Here is a 21,429-nt window from a genome sequence, read left to right as displayed (position 1 = left end):
TGTTCTAGCCACTACACCTGTCCTATGGGTTAATTAAGCTTTTGAGCATTATCCCAGGAATCCGATGAATGTTTATGACTTTATTTATGTGGAACATGCTTCTGAGTTCTAGAATAACGTTAAACCCAAGGTTTAAAGAAAACTCCCCATTTATAAGGGGCCCTTTAAAACTTGTTTCTGTAATTCTCATCATGTTTCCTCTTTGAAGACCCTCATAATTATCAATGGGAAAGAAAGCCTTTCACCAGGTAGTATGCAGAGCACAGTTCATTTAAGAGTGTAGATGCTGTTCCCTTTACCTCATTCATTCAGTCATTCATTCAGTACATTTGTTGAGTGCTTTCTCTGGGCAAGTCACTAGGCAAAAGCAGCAAATCATGTCTGGTCTCTAATCCAGAAGAGCTGATAGCTTCTTGGGGGGAAAAGACGCATACACAATCAAATGTCTTAAATACTGTAAAAGAGATATTAGTGAAATGTATTGCAGGTTCAAAGGAGAGCAAGAGACTTTTTTCTGATGGAAATGGAAAGGCTTCCTGGAAGAGATGGCATTTAAAATGCCACTCAAAGCTAGAATTTGAGAGGGGACAGAAAGGCAAGGGCATTCTAAGAAGCATAAGCAATGTGGTAGAACTAAAAAAAAAAAAAAGTATGTACAAGAACGAAGAAAATATGTATGTATAAGAACCAACCAAACTACTTTGTGTAGGAAACATTTCTAGAGTGACTGCTAGGTGTAAAGCACTGCCTAAGAAGCCAGAGACAGAAAGAAAACCATTTTGTCGTCATACTTGAGAAATAGTTCAGTTGAGCATATCTTTAAAGTTTTAAGTCTAAGGATGGTGATGGCTGCTGAACCGAGGTGTTGGGATTGTATTCTATGGCGATGGCTTTGGTGATGGTGATAATAATGCTTATCATTTGCTAAATCCTTCAGCCTTCTGTGCACTTCAGTAAGAATTTACATGCGTTAGTTCCTTCAGGTCTCCTCATGAGAAATGATTAGTGCTTTTATTCCTACTTGTCAGCTGAGAAAACGGGCTTAACAAGTCAATTAATTTATTCAATGTTGCCCAGCTGGTAAGTAGCTGACTAGAGATTTGAACAGGTGCACAGTATTGGATTTCAGAGCCTGTAACTCACTAAGGGGAGCAATGGAAGACTTTTGAATAGGAAAATGATTGATTCAAGCTATCCTTCTCAAGAACTCATTTAACCACAGGGGGAGTACAGCGATTGAAGAATTATACTAGTGAACAGCTAATGAGGACCTAAATGAAGGTAACAGTAATGGGTATGAAAAGGGAAGGAGGTGGAAAATGTCATAAAGGTAACTAACTTGATTGAGGGTCAAGGAACAGGGCAAAGTCAAATACAGATTCAAGTTTTAGAGTCTGTATGACCAGAAAACTCTTAGTGCCAGGAAACGAAATAAAGACCACCAGAGGAGGAATGTCCCTTCTAGGGATCAGGGAGCTGGGATGATTTGGTTTAATTTGGTACAAATTGAAGTTGAAATGCCAGTGGGATAATACAGGTGAGAGGAGTCCAGCAGGTGTTCAGAAATACAAAGGTTGAGCTTGGAAAAGAGGTGTTTAGACATGGAATCGTATTCTACAGTGGTACAGATAGGTCAAGGAGGACTGATAAAGGACTTCAAAACCATAGGTTTATTAAGATGGAGAAAACAGAAGCCAGATTTATGAAGCGAGGGGATAGAAAAAAAAAGTGAAAAGGAAATATAAGCTACACTAAAAGGAGTTAAAGTTAAAGGAAAAGACAGAGTAGTTGGTAGACTAAGAAGCTGACAAAAATCAGGGAAGTTTTCGTTGTTTTCCTTAAGAAGGAAATGAATGAAGAAGGGTGGTAACTTATGGAATAAGATCTTGGCATTGGTGGGGCTGCATTAACTCAAGGGCACACGTGACAGGTTAGCCAGGGGAGGCATGCCTGGCGCCTCTTTCAGATTCATCGAGTCTCTTGCCACCCCTTTAGATCACCACTTAAATGCCACCTCTCCGCTAGGCCTTTAGCTCTCCCATAGTTTCCCCCATAGAAGCTTACATGTTCCTTACCACATTTTCCTGCCTCTCTTGGTACATACATGTACCATAGACCAGTAGTTCTCAACCATCAGTGTGTTTCCAATCACTTGGAGGGCTGGTTAAAACACAGATTTCTGGGTCACACTCCCAGAGTTTATAATTTTGATGCCCTGGGATGGAGCCTGGGAATTTGCTCTGCTAATAAGGTCTCAGGTGATGCCGGTGCTTCTGGTCTGGGGACCACACTTTGTGCACTACCAAACTAAATGAAGGACCTATGGGAGGTACAAATAAAAGGTTTGGGAGTTTGAGGATGGACTAGTATGCCAGACCTGGGAATGTTCTGGAAAATAAACTCCAGGAATTAAGCATGATTTAAAGGCAGGCACAAAAGAATGGAATAATTTTCCTAGCTCCATTGAAGGAAAAATGCTTTGAAGGAAGTTAACAGCATAATCCCTTCTGAACACAGTTTTCTTAGGGGTCTAGATTTTTAAATTTAGGTGTAGATTTTTAAAAATAAAATAAAAAATAAAAGTGAAACCACCACAGTGACTATAAGTTTAGTTTATTTTTTTAAGCAGGAGGGGCAGAAGGAGAGAAAGAATCTTAAGCAGTCTCCACACCCAGCCTGGAGCCCTACGTGGGGCTTGATCTCACCACCCTGAGATCATGACCTGAGCAGAAATCAAGAGTCTGATGCTTAACCAACTGAGCCACCCCGGCACCCAATATAAGTTTACTTTAATCACGAACTAAATATTATGTGAGCAAGAAGTGTGCAATTGCTATTTGGGGGGAAATAAGTATAGAGCTAGTGTGCTATGTTCCATTTAGAATGGTATTTTGTTATTTGTAACAACTGAGATCATGGGGCTTGGAGATACACGCTAATTCTAAGAGCTGGTATTGTAATTACCATTCTGATTGCTGCATCTAATTATTCCCTTAGGTTTACCTGTCCCTGATAGTTACCATTTAAATCTGACATAAGCAGATATACCAAATCTCTGAATTTGGGTGGGTGCAGTTCACTCTGTACATCACTGAAGTGTTGGCTGTGGTTGGCAAATGTTGCTAAGTTGCCCAACCAAAGGTGCAAACTCCTTCCTGACATTTAAAACGTCAGTCATTTCAAGTTCCTTTCATTCAGTCAAATGCCCACTAAGCTAACTCAACAATATCAACGATAATCAGCCTAACATAAGCAAATATATCCATGTGTCACATGGATATATCAGAAACCTTATTATGATCACATGGTCAGATGCCACTGGACGCAGAGTGAGATTAGATATATGGGTACATAATGTATCATTTCATTATGCTAATTTCATTATGATAATTCACCCACGTAACTGAAATTAGGTTTTTGGCATTGAAAAGCATAAACATCCCTATTAATGTTATCAACATCAAATTGTTACCTGCTTTAGTCTTTTTTAATTATGTGCTGTGAATCTTGCTTAAAACCTAAAAATGCACAGGAATGGAAGGAAATTCCTCAGGCCTAATGGCATGTAAATTAATTATTCTGGACTAAGAGAATATAGACAAAGTTCATATTTTGAGAACACAGTCCTTTTTGAAATAAAAAGCAATTTTAAAATATTTAGTTGCCCACCTAGAAAAGAAAAAAAAATCCCTTTAAGTCTAAGTGATACCAAAAATTCCAAATTGTTTTAACAAGTAAGTATTTTGAGAAAGTTGCTTTGCTTTGCTGGGAAGAAGAGGTGGGTGGCAGATGATTTGATTGCATTTTTTACCACGGCCGAGTAGTAGTTTCTGAGTAGCTAAAGCTGCTCAGAAAAATTACATGCAAGAAAGTAATTGTCAGTCTTTTAGGATATATTTGGTTCAGTGTCGTCAGAAGGTAGTCTGCCCTCTCCCTGGAATCAAGTTGCAAACACTATCCTCAATAGTAATTAGAGCTAAGCGGCAATTACAGGACGTATGATTTGTTCAGACGCACTGCCCGTTGGCCGTTTCCTAGCACCACATTTCACAGAAGCACCAGGTTGAAATGATGGAATTATTTATCTCTCAATGTAATACTTCGTACAGGGCTCGAATGCAGAAGTGAACGTGGACTGTAATCTTAAAACCGAAGGTAAGCATTGCTGGCTGATCAGCGTTTACACCTCAGGGAACTTTTTCATGAAGTTTGTGACAAAAATGTAAAACAGTTAAAATTAATTTCAGAGAAAAGTAGCAGAATTAGAGCAATAGAATTTGTTAATTTCACAATTCCCCTGCCCAATATCATCCTGGTTTTCCTAATTTGCTTTTATTTAAATTGTAATATTGGTTCACTTTGCTAAATATAATAAAGATGTGACTGATTGCCCGCATTTCCTTTATGTTTTTCCTTTTGAAGTTTGTCTCAGAATAACTAGTAGGTTAAAAATGAAATTCATGTTTAATCCAAGTATTTAGAACCCTCTCTCACTTTTCTCTTCAGGAAGTATATTTAAGCTGATGATTGTACCTATTCAAGAATTCACGTTCAAACTGACAGAATAGTGGCTGGTAGCCTGTCACAAAGTTAGGTGACGTGGGTGATTTGCAGTCTTGTCACATGATTTTTAGGATGAGCATGTTTCAAGTTTTTAATGTTTCATCTAGTTCGAGTCAAAATTCAATGGCTTCAATGTTTATTTAGACCCTTGGGCATAGGAATCTCTCTGGAAACTAGGTAAGTTTAGCTCCTCAAGTGGGAGTATTGTCTGTTATGAGGATAGATGTAGTTTGTATGTATACAATAGATGATTGTGAAATTCTCATTTCTGTTTTAATGTTATCATTTTAGTTTTCCCCACCTAAAATTCCTTTTCTTTTTTTTTTCATTTTTGCCATTTCTAAAACATGAATAAATATTACTGTTAAGAAAGAACTTTAGAAGTCTTGGCACTAGGTAGATGTTTTTATCTCTTAGTCCCCAGTGGGATTTCAGGTGGTTTGGAAAATACTGAAAGAGCATCGACTTATTTTATTTTACCTCACTGGTGAATTAGAGGTATAAACACTGAGGGTTCAGTAGACTCTCGCAAAAAATGAGTAGATTAAAGACCATGAGCCTTAATGTTTCCAACGTGCTAGTACTCTGTGATGTGGGACTTCTTAGCAGACACTGGTTCTCAGTGTAGTTACCACAATTAGGCTTGTACCTGATTTTGGAAGAAAATTTTTTTCTACCCCTGGGTCCATTGTTGGCTTCATTCTGTATATTTGCTTTGTCATGGAGCCGTTTCTCCCTGAGCACCGTTTTCTTCATCAGAACAATGTAGGATGATCAGTCATAAACCGTGTAACAAGTTAGATGTCTACTTAATGTACGCTAAAGCACCTGTGCTCCCCAACGGAACGCTATAGTATTTGTGTAACCCAGGACATTCATGACAAATTGCTATAAAAATATACCACTGGGGGCACCTGGATGGCTCAGTCAGTTAAGTGTCTACCTTCTGCTCAGCTCATGATCCCGGGGTCCTGGAATCGAGTCCCACAGCCGGCTCCCTGCTCAGTGCGGAGTCAGCTTCTCCCTCTGCCTGCCGCTCCCCCTGCTTATGCGTGCACTCTCTCTGTCAAATACATAAATAAAATCTTAAAAGATACTTATATGTATTTATATATATATATATATATATATATATATATACACACACACACACACATATATATACCACTGAATTCTGTGGTGAATTTAAGTTCTTACTTGCTCTACTCTGTCATGAGTATGGCAGATATTATCATGTGAGTGTATATAAAAACAATCTTCAGTGGTTGCAACTGACATGACTACTTGAGACATAACTAGCAATGTGACCTTCATCTAATTGTTTTATCTTGTCGCAGGGACAAACTCGTCCTGATATTAGTAAAATCGTCCTATTTGTCTTTTGATTTATAGAGGCAAATATTGAAAACAAAATGAATGCTGGGAAAGAAGGCAAATGCCAAAGTTTGAATGCTTTCCAGTTCCCCAGCAGTACTATGGTGAGAGAGAGAGACAGACAGGTCCATATGCAGAAGTAGAAAGAGACGGAAACAAAGACCTGAGAGAGACAAGAGGGTTGAGAGAGGCAGAAAAGATAAACAGGTGAGAGGGAGGGATAGTAGGGAGACCGTGAGAGATAAAAGAGGCACAGAGAAAGAAAGTGTTAGAGAAGAGAAGACAGACACATAAGTCAACCAACGTTTAGCAATAGAGATTGTGCAGTTTTGGAACTTTGGGTTCTTTCTTGCATTTTCTTTAACCGGCAACATGCTTTGTCAAATAAAATACACTGAGCCCAGGTCTGTCGCTTTTCCATTTGTGTCCTTTAAAGCAAAGGGAGCTTAAAAGGCTGTTTGAAGTTCAGAAGAGACCGAGAGTCAAAACAAATGTTCTTCTGAAAAAAAGTATTTCCATTCCTTTCTTGCCTTATAAAGCAAATCATTGACAAGGAAAATGATGAGTGCTATGATTAAATTCTCTACTTTCCATGTGGCACCTTATTAAAAAATCATTATGTTTTTGACTTTTGGTGTTCACTGGGGAAGTGAGACAGAGTCATTTGAGAAGCCAAAAAGAAATTCATAGAAGAGAAACTGGTACAAAAGCAGTATAATGGTACAAAAATAAACATAATACACAGGGACAGGGGCGATCATTTATGATGGATCACTTCCAATGCAGAAAATCCTTGGGCTTTCACCGGAGGGCCTTATCTGATGCTGTTTTGCATATCACTAGTGCCCCAGAAGCTGCCCGAATGACTGAAGCAAGTAGCCTCAATTTCTAGGATGTAGGACAATGGCAGAGTTCCAAGACACCAGGTCAAGGGTCGCCATTCCATTCAATACCCATTAAAGACCCTTTGGAGTGCAAGCATCCCCTAGGTCACAGGACCCCGTGTTTCTAAGGATAAGGGTGATATCACATTGTATCCCAGTTGCCCAGCTCCTCTAAGGAAATAGATATCCTGCTTACCTAAGTCGTTCCTGCTTATAGAGTTTTTCCTCTGCTCTACTTCATTCTATACTGGTTTTGACAATTCGTTTAAAGATAAAAGGGAAAAAAATCATTTTAGGGGTGAGATGTTAGGAAATTTCAATTAAGGAATTGGTGCTAATTCTAGTCCACTTTGTAAAAGTAAGCCAAAGTTAACCTCTCTTCCTTCCCTTTTCAAATCCCCCTCACCTTTTGCCCCAGGTGAACGTCACTATCTCCCATTACTTACAATCTCTGCTCACCCCGTTCTTGGCATGTCCAGATTAGTCACCTCATGCCAGGTTTCCACAGGGATGAAATGGCAACTTTCAAAGTCCCTGGCTGCCAAGTGGGAGCCATCTCTGAGGTTTCTGGATGAAAATGGCTTCTTGGCTGACGGAGGACCAAGAGTGGCCTCGTCTATAATGGCCACCAGGATTATAATCCGCTAGAATTTATCTTGAATTCTCTGTAGTGCATTGTCATATGGAAGCCATGGAATATGTATGCAAAAAGGAAGAAGGGTGATAGCACAGTTGTGGCTGTCCTGTTTATTCCAAAATCCTGCTTTCTAGGAGCCTATTAATTTTTTTTTAACATGGGCAATAACTTCTGAATAGCTTCGAAATGTTTAGTTAATATTTAAGCTAAGGAAACCTCTTTTCTGTACCAAGGTGGGAGTAGAGAGCACTGGCAGAGCAAATATTAACTCTGTTTCCTTAAATGGAGCAAGCTTCTGGAGGAAAAAATATCTTTTTAAAGGACCATTAAGTAAACCACTATTCCTTTGCCCCCCATTTGGTTCTTAAATGCAAATAGCCAAGTCACTGAATGCAAGAACTGAATCTCTGAAACCAGGGGGTAAAACATTTTGTATCCTGGAGCTAGAATTTATAGCAGCAGCTGGATGTGTTGACCTCCTGAGTTGCTGTATACAGCCCGTTCAGCCTGGCCCTTTTGTGAGCTGCAGAAGAGAGTCCTAAAGAAGACCCAGAGGCCTCCATGGTCTTGCTGCTTTGATCTGCTCCAATGGAAGGTCAGTTGCCATAGCTTGGAAAAATGTGTCTTTTCAGATAGCATTTTTGTTGCACTTACTGATAGTACTTCAGTATAAAAACCACCAACAAATGTATGTGTGCCTCCTGCTGGGAAGCTATTTGAATTAGTTATGTTCATAGACCCAAACAGTATGGCCGAAAGCCTAGTTTTAATGGCGTTTGTTGTTCTCTTTTTTTATATCAATTGGAAATATTAAAAGAATTCTTTAAAATGAGGTGTTGCAATCAATCTTCCACTGTTCTTTAAAATAGAAAGAGATGTTGGCTGTTGGCCACACTGGCTTTTCTCCTTGATTTAAATTTCTTTCTTTCATTATTCATATTAATAGAACGTTAAAACTAAAATCTCATTGAAAAATGAATACTCCTGAATTTCAGTCAAACGTAAAAAGAAAACAGACCAACTACAAATCTATTTAAATTTTTAAAGAAGATCAAGACTTCAATATATGATTCTTGTACATCTTTGATTGTATAGACTTAAATATTCAAAACAATGTCTCTGGGCAATGGCAACTCTAAATGTGATTCTACCATCAGTCAGGTATCATGCTGGATTAAATTCTCTTAAACATTTATCTCATGAAAAATGAAGAGTAGGTTCTTAAATTATGTTTACTTCTAAAATTTTATGAAATATAATTCCTCTAGAAGCATTCAGCAGTTTGAGAAACATAGTGGTTGGTTTTCCTAGGAAAGCCTGTCTTATTCGGAAGGTTTCTAAAATAAACCATGATTCCATGCAGCCATTAGGTCCTTTACATGCTGGGAAGGGAGAGCAAGAAGTTCCTCTGAAACAGAAAGAGGCTTCACACTTCATGAAAGCATCTTGATGCCATAGACAGGAGTCACTGGGCAAATGTAGCGCAGGACCATCTCCCTACCTCTTTTTGCCAGAAAGTTTCGTCAGGCTACCGTGTCCTCCCAATCCATTCTTGACCTCAGACAATTTTAGTAAAGCCCTGTCTGGAGATAATTTTGGCTTCTCTAAAGACTTAGTAATTTAGGAACTAAGCACATGACATTCCCTTTTGATAAGTCAGGTGTATTAAAAACTATTTCAAAAAATGACAAAGCACTTGTCAGAATCCTGTTTTCCCTTCCTTAGCTTCCTTTCTTGTATGGTCACGCTTAATAATATCGGGTTACAAGTGGGAAAAAACGGTAATAAAGCAAAAGTGTAAATTCAGCTTCAGAGAAGACAATTGGTCCTCAAGACTTTTTTGAGAACCACTTATTTTCTTTACTTAAATTCTGAAATTCTCAGATTTTTCAATTCTGCTTCCAAAAGGATGACAACTAATGAAGTATGCCACATGTTTAATCAAACTATATTTTGTATATAGAGTAAAAAAAAAAAAAAGCTTACCTTTTTTCAACATTTAAATATAAGAAAGCCAGTGCATGAGCTCAATATTCAGGTATAAATGAATCCCACTTGGCTCTAAGTGTTCTATTGCCACACATTCAAAAAGCCATCCATTGTGTCTTAGTAAAAGACTCATCTTTTTGTGTAAAAGCTGGCATATGACTACTAAACCCAAAGGACACTGTAGCTTAAAATCTATCACGATGTGGCTTCACTGCTGTTTTTGATGCAGCACTTCATTATTGCCCATAAACTTCAGTGTGGTACTCAGAAGAATTTATTTTTAAATGCAACATTCTGCCAGGATGCTGCTGTTGGAGCTCTTTGGAGGGAACCCTGAGGTGCCCCCAAGGGAGATTCAGGAGCAGAACTGCCAATTGTGAAGATTTTATAGTCTCAGAGTTCTAGATACACATTTTTCTCTTTGACATCAGTAGATTCTGTGTCAGTCTCTTCTGTCCACTTATGAAATTCAGCAAGGAAGCATCAGCATTAAAGGGAACTTTTATCTTCTCACAAATCATTTTGAGCAAAATCAGGCTGGCAGTGGAAAAAACGTCATATTCATCCTAAACATATACAAACTTGGCAGTCTTTGAAGATGTTCTTCTTCTTGGAGATTTTTGCCTGTATTTTCCGAAATAGTTTACTAAAAGTATTGTCACTGAACACATTTTAAAAGTTTCTGTTGGAGGAAACACACCGAAGCGTGCACATAAGTGTAGAGTTGAATGAATGTATACAAACATAACATACGTCTGTAAGTGGCAACAAGATCAAGTAGGAGAATTTCCAGCACCCTACAAGCCCCTCTCATGCTCCCTGCACCTTTCCTACAAGGATAGCCCTGTCCCAACAGTAGAGATTCGTTTTGCATGATTTTGTACTTTGTGTAAATTGGTATCATACAGAATGTTGATATGCGCCCTTCTTTTAGTTTTTTTCCTCAACATCATACTTGCAAGGTCTATTTGTTGTTGCATATAATTATAAATCATTTGTTCTCATTGCTATATTCCATTATGTGAATGTTTTATTGCATGAAGAACCAAAATTATTTATTTCTACTGTTGATGGGTTAATTAGCTAATTTCCAGTTTGCTGCTGTTATAAATAGTATTGCTATGAACATTCTAGTAGATATCCTTTCTATTGGGTAAATACGTAGAGGTGGAATTGCTGAGTCATAGGGTATGTTTATATTCAGTTTTAGTAGATATGCTAAATAGTTTTTCAAAGTAGTTGTAATAACTGAGAGTGATTCGAAGAGCCACATGCACCCCAATGTTTATAGCAGCAATGTCCATAATTGCCAAAATATGGAAAGAGTCCAGATGTCCATCGACAGGTGAATGGATGAAGAAGATATGGTAAAGATATAGATACAGATAGATATAGATGATATAGATATAGGTACACACACACACACACACACACACACACAGAGGAATATTACTCAGCCAACAAAAAGAATGAACTCTTGCCATTTGCAATGACATGGATGGAACTAGAGGGTATTATGCTAAGTGAAATAAGTCAATCAGAGAAAGACAAATGCCATGCGATTTCATTCATATGTGGAATTTAAGAAACAAAACAAATGAACATAAGGGAAGGGAAGGAAAAATAAGAGGAAAACAGAGAGGGAGGCAAACCATAAGAGACTCTTAACTCTAGGGAACAAACTGAGGGTTGCTGGAGGGGAGGTGGAGGGGACGGAATAACTGGGTGATGGGCATTAAGGAGGGCACTTGGTAATGAACACTGGGTGTTGTATGCAACTGATGAATCACTGAATTCTACCTTTCAAACAAATAATGCAATATATTTTAGTTAAATTGTATTTAAATAAAAAACTTTTTAAAAACCCACACAAAGTAGTTGTAACAATTAACACTTACCAGAGGAGTGGTTGGTGGGGGGATGGGTTAAATAGGTGATGGGGTCTAAAGAGTACACTTGTTGTGATAAGCACTAGGTGATATATGGAAGTGATCAATCACTGTATTGTAAATCTGAAACTAGTATTATGCTGTATGCTAACTAATTGGAATTTAAATAAAAACTAAAAAAAAAAAAAAAACCAACCTGAAGAAAAAAAGAGTTCTAGTTGCTCCATATCCTTATTAACAATCTCAATCTTTCTTCACTGTAGCCATTCTTATGGGTATGTAGTGATATCTCATTGCAGTTTTAATTTGCATATCCCTAATGACTAATGAAGTGAAGTACTTTTTCATGTTTACTGGCCATTTTAGTATATATTTTTGTGAAGCAGCTAATCTTCCACCCATTTTTTTCAATCGTGTTTTCATTTTCTTATTGCTCTTTAGGAGTTCTGTATTCTAGATTAAAGTTATTTGTCAAAATATGTATCTTATTATAATCTCCCACTCTGTGGATTGCCTTTTCATTCCCTTGATATGTCATATTCCCAAAGCTTTATTCTTTATAGAGTATATGATCAATTTTTTTATGATTAACACCTTTTTTTAAAGATTTATGTATTTATTTATTTATTTAAGATGGGGCAGGGGAGGGGCAGAGGAAGAGAGAAAATCTCCGGCAGACTCCTTGCTGAACACATTGCTGGTCACTGGGCTCCATCTCACAACCCTGATACCATGATCTGAGCTGAAATCAAGAGTGAGACGCTTAATGGACTGAGCCACCCAGGCGCCCCTATAATTAATATCTTTTGTTGCCTATTTAAAATATCTTTGCTGGGCACCTGGGCGGCTCATTCAGTTGAGCATCTGACTGTTGATTTTGGCTCAGGGCATGATCTCATGGGTCGTGGGATTGAGCCCCACCTGGGGCTCTGCGGTCATCAGGAAGTCAGCTTGGGATTCTGTCCCGCTGCCGCACCCCCTGCTTGTGTGCACGCTCATGAGCTCTCTCTCTCTCTAGAATCAATAAATAAGTTTTTAAAAAAAGAAAAGAAATCTTTGCCTACTCCCAAGTTCATTTAGATGTTCTGCTTCTTTTCTCTTTCTTGTTTTACCTTCTAAACCAGATATGCTTAAGAATATCTTGAATCCTTAAAGTTTTGAATTTTAATACATTTAATTTTCTCCATGTTTTTTGTTTATGCATTTCCCTCCACCATTCTCCCATATCCACCTCTCAAAATACCAACCACTCCTCAAGGCTTATCTTAAGAGATAACTCATATTTGAAAACATTTATGAACCCAACTCCTAACCAGATGCAATTTTTTTCTTGAAACTCTTCAGCATTTTACTGATAATTTATGATCCCTTACATATCCTACCTTTTATAAGTATTAATGAACTTAAGTATTTATGCCCTCCTGGGATATGGCGTAGTGTGAGAGGAGTAGGAACGGTTCATAACTACAGTAACCAAAGCTTATTGAACACTTGCTATTTGTCAGGTGCAGGATTAAGCATTTTGCATAGAAAGATCTCAATTAGTACTCCTGCTAGTCCTATGCTGTAGCTACTCTTATTTTTCCCAATTTATAAAACAGAAAATAGAGGCATAAAGAAATAAAATCACTTGTCCATGTGTTACAGGATTTCTTTCTCCTTCGGTGCCCACCGTTCTTGGTCATGCCACTTCCAAGAATGAAGAGGTAGACCAGACAGAGTGGTGGGCAGCAAAGCAAGGTGTATTGAGCAAGAGCAAAGTGATAGTACAAAGCTCCCGAAGAGGGAGGGGACTCGAGAGGGTTGCCACCGGAGTTTCTAAGACTAGGGGTTTTTATGGGCTCCTTGGCAGGCTGTTTTAATCTGATTAACTCTCCATGCGCCTGTCGTCCAATCAGGTTTTTGTCATCTGTCTATCACGTGGGTAAGGGAGCAGGGCTCCTTCCAGGGTGTTGTAAAATCCTCCTAAGGGCGGTTTCCTCTTAGGGCAGTGCCCCTTGTCCCTGCCTGCCTTTCTTCCAACTATTCTTCATCACAAGTTTGCACAACAAGAAAGTGGTAGACCTGAAAGTCATCAACTTTCTCCTGAATTGTTACAGTTCACGTGTGTAGAACAGCATTGCCGGAAGGACATGCCAAGCATTATAATCATTCCAGAAGCTCTTTGGGGGGAAAAAAAAGGATTGGTTCATACTCAAGAAATGGAAAGTAGAAATTATATCTGCCTAGACATTCACAGTGCCCGGTAGTATATTATAAGCTCCAAGATGTCTTACAAAAAAGAACCATTTTAAACTTTGTTGAAGCCAGCATTTTCTAAATGTATTTGAGGACAGAATCTTTTTCACTTAACAACTTTACATATAACCTACTTTATGGAATGATGGCTGGACTTTAGAGCCAGATAAGCAAGAGCTTAGACCCAGGCCCTACTACATACTAGGTGATCTCAATCTCTTTAAGCCTCACCTTTCTTATCTGTAAAATGGGGATAATAATACAAACCTCATAGAATTGTATTATAATTTAATAAAATAAGGACACAAATCACTTAGCAATACCTCACATAGAGTAAAATCTCATTAACTGGTAGTAGTTGTTATTATTTTATCTTCTCTTAAAAAGTAAAATAAATCCTGTCTGATTCAATTTATAAACCCTGTAGCTGTCAGCACTATGCCTTTACAACAGTTCCTCCATAAGTATTTATGGAATTAAATAATACTATTATTTGGGGAAGGTTATTTCTACATAAATATATTCTAGAAGCACGTCCTATAGAGTATTTTTTAAAATCTTATGTATTGTAGGTATTTCGGGATCGTATACTACATTAGAGTCAACTAAGTTCCAACTAATTCCCAGCTTCAAAGGAGATCCAACATTTTAAATATCTTAATTCGATGGTAAAATGCTATCTGCAGCTAGTGAATGTGTCTATATAACTGAAGTGTTTTCAAGTATGCAATTTGATGACCATAGCAAAGAACAGAAATAGTAAAGAACAGAATTCAGTAGTCAAATTTCCTGGTTTCAATATTGTCTTCTCCATGTACAAATGTATGTGATTGAGCTTATCTTCTTTGTGACTCAGTTTCTCATCTGTAAAATGGGACTAGTGATAGTATCTTGCTTACTCGGTTATTGTGAAAATATATGTATATGATATACATATACTCTTTTAGCATATATACAAATGAGTATATAATATATAACATTGTATAAGGACATAAATGCTATAAATGTATAGTTTATATACATAAATGGGTATATATAGGTATACATGTACAAATATGTATATATTCTTATCTGTGTATATACTTCTGTACACGCATAATGTAATGTACTTAGGGTAGGAAAGGCATATAATCTGTGCTATAAAAATGTTATCTGTTATTATTATTATGTGGTCTTTTCAGAAACAAAACCCTTTATCAGTCACATCTCCTACTCACATAGCCACCTCCTTGTGACACACTTTATCTCTTGATAAATTTGTTTTCCTCACATGTTAGACTGCTGAAAGAATGGAAATGATGAGAGAGGTGAAAAGGAGATGCTGGGTGGTGATTGTTGCAGTTAAGAGGGAAAGTTACTCAGGGTAAGAGGCAACAAAGCTGGGAAAGCAGTAAAAAGAAAAAACTGAGTTTGGTAGGACTTCTGAAGTGCCACTCATTTTAATTTCTTTAAAGACATCTCGGGGGGTTCTATAATTGACATTGCCTCCACCTGATAGACTTTTATATGTTAAGCTTTTTATTTCAGTACTCACTAGGGCAGACATACATAATAACGGCATAAGAAAAAAATACTTCTATGGGATATAGAATAGATTTGATCTCATTAGGTAAATGCTTCCCCGTACAGTTTTTCTGTGACTTTGGCATTTCCTTCTTCTAACACTGAGGTCTTCTCTCTGCTCATGTTATGGTACATAGAGAAGAGCCACTAGGAAGCCTCAGAGCTATCCCCTGAATCTTCAAGATTATGTTTCTAAAGGTCAAAGACTAAGGCAATAATTCCACGTGTCACCTAACCCTCAAATGGGGTTTTATTGTGATGGATTACAACATAATCCGTTGACAAAATAAAGCACCTATTATATTACAGGGGTAGTTTTAGGATCATAGTGGTGAGTTGTCTTTCTCATATTATTGGCTTAATAGTTATAGATGAATACCACTTGGATTTTACAATGAAGATGAAATTTGGGGGAGAGGGTTAATTGCCTTCTTATGGGCAAGTATAGGAACATGTGCAGTGTCCGTGTGAGAGGGATGGCTGTTAGATCTTTGGGGTATGCATGCATGCTTGTGTGTATTTCATTTTAGGTCAGGGAGTTTGATTTATATATACAGCAAGTGATATAAAAATCTTTATTGATAGGGCGCTGGGGTGGCTCAGTCAGTTGAGCGACCAACTTGTGATTTTGGCTCAGGTTATGATCTCAGTGTCCTGGGATGGAGCCCCCAGGTCTGGCTCCACACTCTGTAGAAAGTCTTCTTGAGATTCTCTCTCTCCCTCTCCCTCTGCCCCTCAACCCTGCTCTCTAAATAAATAAATAAATAAATAAATAAATAAATAAATAAAATCTTTAAAAAAATGAAAAATCTTTATTATCAAATAAGTTGGAGCCCTATTATGACTTGATTCATTATGATATATACAAGATTATATCCTATGCTTTGAAATAGAACTACATATAGGAGGTGTCTTACATAATTTGGCCAGATAGTTCATAGGGGCGCCTGGGTGGCGTAGCCGTTAAGCGTCTGCCTTCGGCTCGGGGCGTGGTCCCGGTGTTCTGGGATCGAGCCCCACATCAGGCTCCTCTACTGAGAGCCTGCTTCTTCCTCTCCCACTCCCCCTGCTTATGTTCCCTCTCTCACTGGCTCTCTTTGTCAAATAAATAAATAAAATCTTTAAAAAAAAAAATAGTTCATACAAAAGTCAAAGGCTGGTCCTGTCCCATGAGCATAGCAATGTAAAAGGTATATTATATCATGCTTTATGCTCATTATATTCTCAACCCTTCCTTTTTTCTCTGCAAATTTTAAAGATAACTAAGCATTTTCTTTCAGGGTACAATGTATTCTGGACTAATTTCTGCTTGTATTTCCCACCAATTTTTGGGCATCCCAAGGTGAGGAGAAATGCTTCCCAGCAGCAGGAACAGCAGCAAAGTCTGGAATAAGGTGACAGAGGAATTAAAGCCTGACCTAATTTGTACAAAAAAACACTTTATCCCCATTCATTTCCCATTTGCAAAAACTTCCTTTGAAGCAGTGGGTCTAGGTGAAGTGACACGAAAAAGCAGGTTTTAAAAGTGGAAACAGAAAGGTTGAGGTGAGGAGAATTGATGAAAGCAGTTTATATTTATTCAGGAGATCTACCAGTACTTTAAACAATCTGTGTTTAACATGGCAAATTGTCTGTCATTAAAATGCTAATGAATGGTAAACAGCTGCTAAGTTTTTATGCTAATGAATGGTGGCAGCTAAGTAGTTCTCAAGCCTTGTCTTTATTAGCATAGATATTTGATTGGGTAAAGGGGATCATTGTGCATTCTGACCTTTGTTGATGGAGCAATCTGTTTGTCAAGTTCCATGTTGCATTATGTTTGATTTGAGTTTGTTAGTACAAAATGACTCTTGCCAGGCGCTCCGATACCTTGTGCTACATGGGCTTTAAGAATTTCGCTTTTGGTGTGGGGAGACCCATGATGGCAAAATAATTTGTCCATCAGGCAGCTTTAAGTCAAATAATTCTGTATACTTTTTGGACTGTAGACTTTTGACAATTATAATAATTGTGAGTTGTAAAAGGCCATTAGTCTAAAAAAGAAATACCTTTTTTTTTCAATTTAGCCAAGATTTTAAAGTAAAGCTTTTAAAATAAAGATTTTAGTAAGTGCTTCTGCATCATCAGAATACTGACATAATATATGATCTTGGATCGACAAGCTCTGAAGTTAGCAATGAATGTAACATTACCTAATTAGAAGAAAAATGTATAATTAAATACAGGGTGGTTATGGGAATGCCAGGCTGAGATCAGAGTATTTACTTTGGCATCAGAAAAACCATTACTGTTTGATCTATACTTTTGGTTGATTCTATTTTTGCTGAGTCCTCCTCTATATTCCCTAATGGATGGGGCTGACCTAAAGACTTGCCATTACAGATAAATGTTTCAGATGCCTTTTTCTTTTTTTTCTGTTTTGAGGATCAATGTAAATGAGGCATGATAGTCCACTTAACACTATTACTAATAATGCTCTGGAATGATTTGAAATATGCAGAGTTTATTAAGGAAATCCATTATCAAAAAATATATCATTGAAATAGAAATTTTAATTATTCTGGAACACTGTGTGAGAACATTGGAGGAAATTTTAATAGTTGGAGCATTTTCCCATACTGTTTTATTTCTCCTTGAAGTCAGTAGGAGATTTTTGGCATATAATTTGTGGTCCTATATAGACATGCCGAGAGAAATTGGAAGCCTCATACACTGCTGTGGTACTATAAAATGGTTCAGCCATTTTGTAAAACAGTCTGAAAGTTCTCAAAAGGTTAAACTATATGATTACATATGACCCAACAATCCCCAATTCTACTCTTGGGTATATACCTAAGAGAACTAAAAATATATCTCCACACAAAAACTTACAGACAAATATTCATAGCAGCGTTGTTCATAATAGCGCAAGTGTGGAAATAACCCAAATGCCCATCAACTGATGAATGAATAAGGAAAAAAGTGTTTACATCTACAATAGGATATAATTCAGCCTTAAAAAGGAATGAAATTCTCATATATCTACAACATGGATGAACCTTGAAAACTTTATGCCAAGTGAAAGAAGCCAGTCACAAAAGAACTCACATTGTTTGACTTTATTTCTTTATCTTAAAGATCTTATTTATTTATTTGACAGAGAGAGAGAGAGCGCGCGCACACGCAAGTGGGCAGAGTGGCAAGCAGAAGCAGGCTGCCCGCTGGGCAGGGAGCCCAATGCAGGGCTCACTGGATACCAGGACCCTGGTCATGACCTGAGCCAAAGGCAGGCACTTAACTGACTGAGCCACCCAGGCGCCTCTGTTTGACTTCATTTAAATGTAATGTTCATAATAGGGGCGCTTGGGTGACTCGGTTGAGCGGCCAACTCTTGATTTCAGCTCAGGTCATGAACTCACGCTAGTGAGATTGAGCCCCGTGTCAGGCTCCAGGCTTAGCACAGAGTCAGCTTCAGATTCTCTCTCTCCCTCTTCCTCCCCCTCCGCCCCTACCCCCTGCTTGGGCACATGCACATGCTCAGTCACTCTCGCTCTCTCTCTCAAGTAAATAAGATCTTTAAAAACAAATTTAAAAAAAAAATGAAATGTCTGTAATAGAAAAACCTAGAAACAAAGTAGATTAGTGGTTGCCAGGAGATGGGGGTGTTGAGAGGAAATGGGGAATGACTGTTAATGGGTATGGAATTTCTTTTAGGGATTGTGAAAATGTTCTAAATTGATTCTGGTAATGTGCACAGCTCTGTGGATACGCTAAAAACCATGGAATTGTACACTTTAAGTGGGAGAATTGTCTGGTATGTGCATTATATCTCAGTAAAGTTACTATATTTAAAAAAAAAAAAAAGGCATGCCAGAGCCTGTCTCTGGGAGGGTCACCTGTCACCAGCAGCAGCCACACTTCCCTGCAGTAGATGCAGGCTTCGGAAGCAGCTCGCTGCTGGAGAGAAGAGCTTTAAACCTCCCACACATGGGTTAGCCCAGATGCCCAAAGAGATGACAGCTAATGTAATTGTTAAAAAGGGGTAGTTGTTACAATAATACAAGGTTCATTAGAACTCAAGTTGGAGACAAATATTTTGAGTTTCTGTCCTAACTTGTCGCTGTCCCCCAATACCCTGCCCCACCTGGGCAGTAATCACTCCCTTTAGCAGTAATCACTCCTTTAAGGTTCTCTAACTAGCCAATGTCTAGACTACTGATTTCCCTCAAAGTAAGGGCAACTTTAAGCTTGTTTTTTTGTTTGTTTGTTTGGTTTTTTTTAGAGATAAAATTGTTTGAGTCATAATTTTCTTGGGAGCAGGCAGTAACTGTGAGTCCAAGGATTTTTCCCCTTGTAAAAACCCTATAATTATCTCTGATTTGCATAAAGCATGCCTACCAGCCATTCAATAACTCTGAATAGTAAAGAGCACCTGGCTGCAGGAGGCTCCTCCCCTCCTCTCTCCTACATTTTGGGTGAGTCAGAGACAACGGTTGAACAATAGGATGATCTCATTCGGCCCCACCTGCCAGCAGGATCCGGGTAGTAGGTACCTTGACGGTCTGAGCAGCCCTTGGCCCTCGCCATAGGGAAGTATTCTGCATCACTGTCTTACATCATGACAAGAAGACCCTTTTTAACTGTATTTTCTCCTCCAGTGCTGTTTGCTTACTTTCAGCATAACTCTCTTGCTCTCAGGTTGCAGCTCAGCGGTCCTGTTTCCGCACGGTAGGTTGGGGAGGGAGATGGATATGAGCAAGAGATTGAATTCATTTTTGTCTTGTTCTTGGCAGGCAGTACATGCCACACTACTACCCTTCCTGCTCTTGTGCGCACACCTACCCTGATGATGCAGCCTTCACTGGATATCAAACCATTTATGTCTTTTCCAGTGGACAGTAGTTCTGCTGTTGGGCTCTTTCCAAATTTTAACACAGTGAGTAAATGCATTTGTATTTTATTTGTGTCCTCCCCAATCTCTTTCATTACAGTTGTGAATAGGCATTAGATGTAGCCTGTTTCCAAAGTGTGTACTTTTAGACCCTGTATTGGTTACACTGATCAGCTGTATCATGGAAGATAATCCTTCTCCCATGGGAGTTAGTCCAAACAATAGCCAGCATATTTATTTTATAGATATTTCCCCCAGGTGACTTTTCACCTGTGGCCTTGAGCAATTTTGATAGACTTCAGTGGCTTGGGAACCCATATTATTTCTGGGATGCTGTTCACATGCTCAGGAACACAATTTAGAGACACCACGCCACGTTGATTTTTCCCTACTACTAGGAAGAAAGAAAGCGTTTGCTTTGACTACCTGGATACACTTTTATTTGGGACATATTTTAGGTCTTCTATAAACAGAATTTTTATTGGGAAGTTATTGTGCGTTACATAAATGTGACTCTATTATTTAAAAAAAACTCATTTTAAAATCTACATATTAATTATCTGCGTGATACTTTGGCATTCCTTTTAAAGCATACAAGAAATATTAGTGCATCACCTGTAATTACCAGTGTTCTTCATTCAGGTCAGCTGACTGTCTGAATGAATGACATTTTGTAGGCATACCAAGCATGACACTTTGAACAATAGAATTCAGCATAAAGCCAGCCCACAGCCAAATGCTAGGCTTGCAGGAAGAGAAAAGGTTAAACAGTTGAGGTGATTGTATGAATTATTTGTTTAGTCAATAAATGCAGTCAGTTGGGGCACGATGGTCTACATGAGTGATACAGCAGTATAGACGCCGCCATGATCAAGCTGAAGAATTGCATTATCAACACCACCAGACAGTGGGCACTTGAAGGACTGCCAAGCGTTCCCTTTTGCAAACTTATCTTCTGTATGAATTGAAACAGAAAGAGGATTTTTCCTCCAGGGTGGTACATAAAATCTGCTGACAGGCCTTCTGTCATGGCTTAGTGTTGTAAGGGAATGAGGGGGTAGGGGATCAGCCCACTTTTTAAGGAGCACTGGCTTTGAGTTAGCGAATAAACAGTTGAAAGTTTTTGTCTTTTCTGGGTTTTTCAAAGACAAGTCAAACAGTTAAAAAAAAAAAAAGAAAAAGAAAGGCATAAACAGGTGAGCATCGTTTCTAGTGCAGTGGAGCATTGCGGGGAGAGAAATCACACCTGCCCGGATCACATGCATCCATCAGGAGTGACCACCCAAAACACCACATGGTGACATTTCAGGGAACTTGAACGCAAGCGTGCCGCTTGCATCCTCTACCGAAACATGGCTGATACCTTCCAAACATAATTGAATTAAGCTATACTGCTTCAAACACTTACTAGGTATTTGTATT

General features: G+C 38.4%; 1 protein-coding gene across 9 annotated transcripts in view; it reads left to right on the top strand.

The window, feature by feature from the left end:
- The window catches only part of ZNF385B (zinc finger protein 385B), a 296,219-nt gene that overhangs the window by 192,843 nt on the left and 81,947 nt on the right, over nucleotides 1-21,429 (top strand). For 6 of the 9 annotated variants that reach the window (XM_045806235.2, XM_045806236.2, XM_087861857.1 and 3 more), the window contains one exon: nucleotides 19,910-20,052. In XM_045806235.2, coding sequence (XP_045662191.1) covers nucleotides 19,910-20,052 — 143 coding nt within the window. Of the gene's footprint in view, nucleotides 1-3,753; nucleotides 4,156-4,175; nucleotides 4,741-7,503; nucleotides 8,054-19,909; nucleotides 20,053-21,429 lie in introns of those variants that run through there. The other 3 variants (XM_045806238.2, XM_045806242.2, XM_045806237.2) reach the window with 3 other exon arrangements.

The sequence above is a fragment of the Ursus americanus genome, chromosome 1, assembly GCF_024610735.1.
Source record: "Ursus americanus isolate L20-20 chromosome 1, mUrsAme1.1.p, whole genome shotgun sequence".
In the NCBI taxonomy this organism is placed as follows: domain Eukaryota; kingdom Metazoa; phylum Chordata; class Mammalia; order Carnivora; family Ursidae; genus Ursus; species Ursus americanus.
Note: the sequence above shows the minus strand (reverse complement) of the source record. Positions and strands in the feature narration are given on the sequence as shown.